At 52.6% G+C, this 8,678-nt stretch overlaps 1 protein-coding gene across 4 annotated transcripts in view; it reads left to right on the top strand.

The window, feature by feature from the left end:
- The window catches only part of St6galnac1 (ST6 N-acetylgalactosaminide alpha-2,6-sialyltransferase 1), a 23,516-nt gene extending 17,160 nt beyond the window's left edge, over positions 1-6,356 (top strand). For 2 of the 4 annotated variants that reach the window (XM_023714130.1, XM_004630214.2), the window contains exons 4-11: positions 2,262-2,859; positions 3,568-3,736; positions 3,882-4,053; positions 4,399-4,537; positions 4,762-4,865; positions 5,052-5,141; positions 5,225-5,324; positions 5,490-6,356. In XM_023714130.1, coding sequence (XP_023569898.1) covers positions 2,262-2,859; positions 3,568-3,736; positions 3,882-4,053; positions 4,399-4,537; positions 4,762-4,865; positions 5,052-5,141; positions 5,225-5,324; positions 5,490-5,681 — 1,564 coding nt within the window. In that variant the 3' untranslated portion in view covers positions 5,682-6,356. Of the gene's footprint in view, positions 1-2,261; positions 2,860-3,567; positions 3,737-3,881; positions 4,054-4,398; positions 4,538-4,761; positions 4,866-5,051; positions 5,325-5,489 lie in introns of all 4 variants that reach the window. The other 2 variants (XM_023714132.1, XM_023714131.1) reach the window with 2 other exon arrangements.
- Positions 6,357-8,678: the final 2,322 nt, after the last annotated feature.

Genomic DNA, 8,678 nt, shown 5'->3' with positions numbered 1-8,678 from the left:
TCTTCCTCCTCCTCCTCTTCCTCCTCTTCCTCCTTTTCTTTGTTCTTTATAATGTATTTAGTATGTGGGCTACAGGGTCTCACTACACAGATCAGACTTGTAGTGATCTTTCCTGTTTTTCTGCCTCCCAAGTGCTGGGATTACAGGCTTGCACCACCACACCCGGTCCATTTGTCTCTCAGCATGCCCTGGAGGGGGGGCGGGACTGACATGACATACCCGGGGATCGAACCCCTGGCCCCAGCGTCTGCCTAAGCAGGCACTTTAATCTGCTGAGCTATCTGGCCAGCCCTTACAAATTTGGTTTTTGAGCCACAGTGCCACTGTAAGCTATAGTCTTATACAAAGCTCTCAATAAATACTCGCTGAATCTAAGAATGAATGGCAACTGTTGAGTTGGGTGGGGTCAAGAGTGAGAACAACAAGAGCAGCTGGAGAGCGGGTGAGCAGCCCCCCTCTCCCTTGTACAGAACCCTGGAAAAGAATTACTCTTCCTGAGGGTGCATTTTATACCTGATGCTTTGGGCATGGTGTAGGTTAATGCTCAGAAAACTTCTCTCAGAATCAGGGCAGCAGTCCATTTTATAGCTAGGAAAACCAAGTCTCCAGGTCACTGGAGCTAATAAATGCAAGTGCTCAGACTCACTCAGGTTAGCCTGGCTGCTGCGTCGGTGCTCTTTTCTTTTGCCATGGTAAGTCAGTTTCACGTGGCTCAGAAGAGGAACGGGCCAGACGTGGTGGCACATACACTCTGAGAGGCTGAGGCAGGAGGATCACCAATTTAAGCTCAGCCCAGATCTTTTTTTTTTTTTTTCCGGAACCGGGGATTGAGCTCAGGCCCTTGAGCTTGCCAGGCAAGCGCTCATTCTACTGAGCTATCTCCCCGGCCCCTATCAGCCTGGATCATTGAGCAACTTAGTGAGACTGTGGCTCCAAACAAAGAATAAAAACAGCTGACATTGATTGAAATAACATGTGGGATCCTCTGTACCACAAAATAAAGAAATGGGGCCAGAGAGAGAGCTCAGTGGCACACGCACCTGACTGGTAAAGCATAAGGTCCCTGGTGGAAAAAAAAAAAAAGGCACAAGCAGACAGAGGAGAACCTGGGACACTAAAGTCAGATCAGAACAGTGGCAAATGAGGACACAGAAGTCGCCTGGATGGCAGCCAGGGTCACCCAGAGGAACATACCTTCCCTAAGGCTCTGTTTGGGAAATCCTTGCAAAGCCCTGCATAGCACAGGGACCCTGGCAGGGAGGCACAGTGAGAGAAGCATGCAGAGCGCCCCCTACCGAACGGTCTAAAGATGGGGTGTCTTTGACGGCCTCACACACACATCAGAAAGGAAAAACACAATTCTTGAAGCCAGAAAACCTGTGTACCAGAACTCAGACCAGGTCCCAGAACCTATCTTCCATGATTGCTGCTAGAAAAATCATTCTAGAATGGAAATCAGATCGTACCCCACCTGCAGCTGTCCCTCAATACTGTTCCCCAGCTTCTGTTCATAATTTAATAGTTGCTCCTGCTCAGACAAATAATAAATTAACAGTAAACTGTGGATTCAATGCATGGTACAAACCATTCTCTGGCCCTGTACCTGCTCCATGCCGGGTCCCAACATGCTTCCCTGTCGTTGCTCTTCACTGATCTTCCTCACTGTGGGCCGGGAGGGCGCCGCTTCCTCCAGCAGTGTGGCTGCTGTTTACCTTTCTGGCTCCCCCTCGGGTTGCTCTTGTTCATGGCCTTCCCCCTTTGCAGCAGACCTCCCGCAGCTCCACGAGAGATGCCCTATATTTTAACAAACGTACTTTAATTTCAGCTTCCTCCTTGGCATCCAGTACAGGCTCCCAAACTTCTGCTAGTGCTCACTTGTCTGTACCGCTCTGAGGTAACTTTCTAGACCTAGGGCCAAAGGGCTCAGCGGGGGGGCTGGAGAGATGGCTCAGTGGTCTAAAGCACCTACTTGGAACATGCTTGGTCAAAGCACAGGGACCGCGGTTCGATCCCCCAGCACCACATGCCAGCCAGCCCCGCCCCCTGGTGGGCTGAGCAGGCCACACACAATAAATAAATAAATAAATAAAACCATTTAAAAAAAAAAATCTTAAAAAAAAAACAAATTAAAAAAAAAACAAAGGGCTCAGCGGAATTTCTGTGGAAGGTACTTTGAAGTTTGCCTGAGGTGCAGGAGTAAATAGTAGTTCCACTCTGCTTCTATAGTCTCCAGCCTTTACCAAACTTATCTACGTCCCTAGGTATCAATATTCATGGAACAATGTAAGGTGGGCTTGGAAGTCACTGCAAAACTCAATGTCCCTGGCTCCCAGCCTGCGACAGTGGACAAGCATCCATGCAGAGCCAGTGCAAAAGAACGGCATCCTGGACACAGACCCTGGACCCACAGCGCACCCAGTCAGAGGGAGCAGGAAGACAGAGGGTGCCCGGGCACCACAGTGGAAGCAGGGGACGCTGCCCAGTGCAGCCATGGCAGCACTGCCGGAGAGACAGGGAGAAGAGAAAACCCCGGGGGATGCACTGCCACTCCTGGTGGGGACAACGGCATTGACATTGCAGAGTCAGGGGGACCAGAAGGGAATGCCAACAAAGACAAGGGTGTTAAACAGGCAGCAGGGCAAAGCACTGGCCACCACAGGAGGAGTGACAACGAAGACAAAGCAAGCAAAGACCACAGCAGCTGTCCCAGCCAAAGGGAAGGCAGCACAGGGCGCTCCCACACCTTCCCCACGCCCCGCCATACCAGGACCCCAAATATTGAAGGCTGCCAACTTCAAGTCGGAGCCCCGGTGGGACTTTGAGGAAAAGTACAGCTTTGACGTGGCGGGTCTGCAGACGGTGAGTTCATGTGACCATCTCTTCCCTCCTTTCCTGGCCCTCTAGAGAGATGGCCGCCCCTCCCTCCTCACCTCAGGGCAGCCTGGCCTGCTCAGCCCTGCACTGCTCCCGCTCTGTCCATCAGTCCTTCCTCCCTGCCCGGCCTCACCAGAGCTGGGGAAGGTGTGAGAGACGAGGGCCCCGTGAAGGGAGCTCACCAGTCTGGCTGCAGAGTGTGAGCAGCTCTGGGGTCTGACATGTGGATCCCTGTCCTCCGGCTGGAGGAGGGGGCAAGGACTAACTGATGTGAAGGCCCCAACCTCCTACCCAAGCCCTAGTCCCCAGAAAGGACTTTTTTTCCCTGCAAATCAACCCTAAGAGCCTCACTCTCCTTGAGCCCTGAAAAACTGCCTACACTTAGCCACACCACCCAAGGCTTCCTCACGCACCCTTGCCTTCAAATCACAGATGGAGCCTGGCACCAGCAGCACACTGGTCCCCTGCCTGGGGCCACCTCTCACACAAAGGTGGACCTGCCCTAAGGGCGGTGACACCCATTCCTCAGCACCCTTGGGACCATAGCGGGCCCTGGCAGTGGAGAGGCTTGGCAGTCCTGGCTGTGGGGTGGGGGAGGAGCAGAGACAGTGCCTGCCAACCCCTGCCACCCTGCCCCGGTGCTGGCCCGCCGGACGCTCCCTGATTCACCTCTGTATACCGTCCTGCGCATAGTCATGCCCTGACTCAGTGAAAGTCAAGGCTTCCAGGTCATCATGGCTCCAGAATCTCTTCCTGCCCAACCTCACTCTCTTCCTGGACTCCAGCCGCTTCAACCAGAGTGAGTGGGAGCGCCTAGAACACTTTGCACCTCCCTTCGGCTTCATGGAGCTCAATCACTCCCGTGAGTCCTCACCCCAGGGAGGCTATTGCGAGCAGAGGGCTGCAGGCTTCGTCTCCACAGGCCACCTCTTTCCTGGGGGCCTCCAGGATGGGCGCGGACGCCTGTCTTCTGCAGGGCTCGGAATGAACCCCTCTCCTTGTCCCAGTGGTGCAGAAGGTTGTGGGCCGCTTCCCACCAGTGCCCCAGCAGCAGCTGCTCCTCGCCAGCCTGCCTCGGGGGAGCTCCCACTGCATCACCTGTGCCGTGGTGGGCAACGGGGGCATCCTGAACAGCTCCCGCACAGGCCAGGAGATAGACAGCCACGACTACGTGTTCCGGTGAGCTGGGCCCTCAGCCCTTCTCCTGCAGGCGTGGGTCTCACGGGAGACCCTATTTATCCACAAGGGGCAATTCCTGGGTTCTCCAGGACATTGCCAAATGGAACTTCTGCTTCCCCCATCCCACTTTTCACTCATGGGTTCTAATTATTATTATTATTAATTTTTTTTTTTTTTTGTCTTGAGACAGGGTCTCACTATGCAGCTCAGGGGCCTTGAGCTCACTTTGTAGCCCAGGCTGGCCTCAAACTCACAGAGATCCTCCTGCCTCAGTTTCCCGAGGGCTGGGATTACAGGTGTGCACCACCTGGTCCCGCTGGGTCTGACTTTTATCTGTCTATACAGACTGAGTGGAGCTCTTATTAAAGGCTACGAGCAGGATGTGGGTACCCGGACCTCCTTCTACGGCTTCACGGCCTTCTCCCTGACCCAGTCGCTCCTCTCGCTGGGCAGCCGCGGTTTCCGGCACGTGCCGGTAGGAAAGGTGAGCCAATGGACGGGCCCGAAGGCGCAGACCCCCAAGTAGGAGAGCCTGCAGACCGAGAGGGACGCGGGCACCCGTGTGGACGGAGCTGTGGCTGTACAGGTTCAGTTTCTACGAGGGCCCAGCGCAGGGAGGGCAGTCGGAGCGTGAGGGAGCAGCGAGTGAGCCGCCCAGCCCGTGGTCCCGAGGCCACTCTGCTGAGCCTGGCTGTCCTTGGTCTCCAGGACGTTCGCTACCTGCACTTCCTGGAAGGCACCCGGGACTATGAGTGGCTGGAAGCTCTGCTTCTGAATCAGACCCTGGTGAAAAAGAACCTTTTCTGGTTCAGGTACCCCCTTTCCTGCTTCCATGTCCTCGTCCCGGGCTGCACTGTGAACCGAGTGGCTACAAAGGGTTGGACAGGTGGGGACAGTCTTGGCAGAGAGATGGAGGACCTACCATGCCCGGGACCTGGACTTGACCCTCTCAGACCAGCTAAGAGAACTGAGCCCGCGTGACCTGTCCCTGACCACAGGCGCAGGCCCCAGGAAGCTTTCCGGGAAGCCTTACAGATGGACAAATACCTGTTGCTACACCCAGACTTTCTGCGCTACATGAAGAACAGGTGAGAGCGGAGAGCCGGTGGAGCCACCTCATCCCTCTCATCCCAGCAGATCCCCAACAGCTGAGATCTGGGGCATTTTATAGGTTTCTGAGATCCAAGACCCTGAACACCACCCACTGGAGAATATATCGGCCCACCACTGGCGCGCTCCTGCTGCTCACCGCCCTGCAGCTCTGTGATAAGGTAGGGCAGCGCTTCAGGGCACACGGAGCTGGGGAGCAGCTGGAGGCCAGGCTGGGGCTCTCCCGGGGGCGGGGGCGGAGTGCGCATGCGCACCTGACCGACCTGCCCCTAGACTCACACACCAGACGCTGCAGCCCTGTTTCTGCTCCGAACTTCTTCACCTAGGTGAGCGCCTATGGCTTCATCACCGAGGGCCACGAGCGCTTTTCTGATCACTATTATGATAAAACATGGAAAAAACTCATCTTTTACATAAACCATGACTTCAAGTTAGAGAGAGAGGTCTGGAAACGGCTACATGACGAGGGTATCATTTGGCTGTACCAGCGCCCCCAAACTCCCAACGTGAAGCACTGACTGGCGCCTGGGCTATAAAGGTCTCTTCTTTACCGCCTCCAAAAACGGGGAGCTGGGGGAGTCTTGAGGCTCCTCTGCCATCTGCTCCAGCCTCCAAGCCCTCCAGGCAACACCTCTGAAGAAAACTCCCTCAAGATGACAAGGGGTTGGAGTCTTCGAGAAAAGTTGCTGCAGGCTCTGATGGAGATTCCTGAGGGGATTCGGGATTAATGGGGGGTGAAAGTAGTCAAAGCCCCAAATCACTAGAAGAGCACCCTCCACTGTCCAGAAGCCACTTGGCTCAAACTGAAGAGCCGAAACACAGAGAGACAAACTCTGGATTGAGTTTGAATTTCAGATCTTCTTAGACATTATAAAGTCGTGGAGTTATCTGATAATCCTAGTAATCATCGGATTCTAAAAGGACCGGACTTTTCCTTGTCCTCTGAGTTATTTGACAGCCCAGTGTATTGTAGAAAACAGTAAAACAAGTGATTCTTGCCCATGAAGATGCAAATAAATTTTGTACAATGAAGATTTCATAACTCCAGGGATAGTCACCAGCCTAGTACCAACTTGAAAATTCACTCTGGAAATCCTGATTGCCTAAATATGTGTCTGGGGCTGGGATTCTCTGCTGAACCAGTTTTTATTTTTTAATTGGTTCTTTCATTAATGAATAAATAAAATGCTTGACCTGTGTCCATTTTATATTTGTATGACAGTTATGATTTTACCCTTTAAAAAAAAGTCATCTTTGACATTTCCCTGGGCCAGTTCTCTGGCTTTTAAGGTATCCATTTCACAAGGATTTTGAATGACCATAACTAGCCCAACACAGCAAAGTTTCCTTTCCTTCTCAGGCTTCTATTCTCTCATCCATGTGCTGAGATCCCCTTGCTGATTTTTTTTTTTTTTTTTTTTTTTTTTTGGTGAGGCCAATCTGACCTCAAATTCATGATCCTCCTATCTCAGCCTCGTCAACACTGGGATTAGAGGCATGCACCGCCATGCCTGGTGTACGGTGCTGACACAATGCTGATGCGCCCAGGTTCTAGGGCCAGCCAGGTATGCAGTACTTGCGAGACAGGCACGTAGACCACTGAGCTATCTCCCCAGCCAACAAAGCTTTTGTAAATAAGGAGGGGAGAGGGGTTGAAGGGAGGGAAGGGGAATTTGAAAAAAAGAAGATATTATCATATACAGGTACAAATTCCCTATGATGAATATTATCACTATGTATATCTAAAATGTATCAATCATTTTTTTTAAGGAATGAGGGGGCTCAGTAAGGGATGGAAGGCAAAAACAAAACAACAACAACAAACTGTCAGAAGGCCTTCTCTTGGGTTCAGGTTCAGGGTAGAAATGGACCGGGCCTTTGCTTTGCTCTGGTAGGGTGTAATGGCAGCTCTTGCCGGCAGGCGGCGGCACTAGCCGCCAGATGCTCGCGGTTCCCGGCTACACAGCTCCTGGCTGGGGTGGGCGCGAGGAGGTTCCACACTGCCGCTGCGCTAGGGTGGACAGAGCTGATGCTGGCAGGGCTGGCTTGGGAGTGCGTTTAGGGAAAGGCGACCCGTGGTACTGCTGCAGGTGATTTGCTCCGGAGAGGGAGCGCTTGCGAGGAGCGGGCCTTGGGAGCGCAGGTGGCAAGGGCAGCAGGTGCAGCCCTAAGCAGGACTCCGTTGGGTTTGGGGCTGAAGCTAGGGTCCGAGCAGGGGGCACCGCACCCCCAAATTCTGCGGTGCTTTCCGCTACTCCTGTTAACCAAAGCGGGCCAGTTAATCCCTATTCCCCACCGCAGGGTAGAAAGGGAAGAAAGCGAGGGTAAGGGGATCTGGCCTTGGCCAGGTCGCTCTGGTCTCTGATCTCAGCAGCTCACCGCTGCCTGGTTCACCCGGGGCCGCCCAGGGACAACCACGCATCTGTGCACACAGGAGGTGCTAACCACATAGAGCCACCAAACAGGGCTGGGATTGTGAGGAAGAGCAGAGAGGGGGCCTGGGCATTGCACAGGCGCCGCAGTAGACAGGGGAGTGGCAGTGTCTCACCTGTAGAAGGAGGGTGTGAGGGAGCTAGGAGTCCCTGGGGCTTCTTCAGGTTTCAGCTACACGGCTAGTCACCTCAGGGCTAGATGTGGACAGCAAAGCTGGGCCAGGGCAGAAGAGAAAACTGCTAGCCACAGGTGTGGGGGTCTTTCCCACATCAGCTGTTTCGAGTCAACTCCTGTAGAGCTGTGACTGGTCCAAAGTGAAATATTCTACCAGGAAATGTGCATAAAGACAGATCTCACCAGTCTTTTGTTCTTGGAAAAGATGACTCAATATAATAAATTTGTCATTTTCTCCAAGTTAATTTATATGTTGAATGTAATTACAATAAAAATGTCAAAACATTGTTTCCTAGATCATAAATTGACACTAAAATTCATATGGAAAAATAAACCTGTAAAAACATTCAGAAATACCAGAAAAACAAAAACTACCAGAGGGGTCTACCTCTATCAGATATTAAGATACATTATAAAGTCTTTCTGGGGCCAATGAGATAGCTCAGTGGTCTAACGCAGCTGCTCAGACAAGCTTAGGCAGGTGCAGGAGACCACAGTTCGATTCCCCAGCACCACTTACTACATCAGCACGGGGCAGGGCTGAGCTGGCAAAATAATAATAATAATAATAATAAAATAAAATATTTCTAATTAAAACAATGTGGTACTGACTGGGGAGATAAAGTGGTGCTGAGGTATGAACAGGCAGACCAGTGGAATGGAATAGAAAGTCCAGAAATAAGCTGGATGCGAGGCACATGCCCGTAATTCTACCCACTTTGGAGGCTGAGGCAGAAGGATTATAAGTCCCTGGAGAGCCTGGCCAACTTAGTGACACTCAGCCTCAAAACTTAAAAGGTGGGCTGGAGAGATGGCTCAGTGGGCTGGAGAGATGGCTCAGTGGTCTAAAGCACCTACTTAGAACAAGCTTAGCAAAAGCATCAGGGACCGCGGTTCAATCCCCCAGC

This window comes from Octodon degus, unplaced genomic scaffold, assembly GCF_000260255.1.
Source record: "Octodon degus isolate 3935 unplaced genomic scaffold, OctDeg1.0 scaffold00033, whole genome shotgun sequence".
NCBI lineage: Eukaryota > Metazoa > Chordata > Mammalia > Rodentia > Octodontidae > Octodon > Octodon degus.
This window is presented reverse-complemented; position numbering and strand designations above follow the sequence as displayed.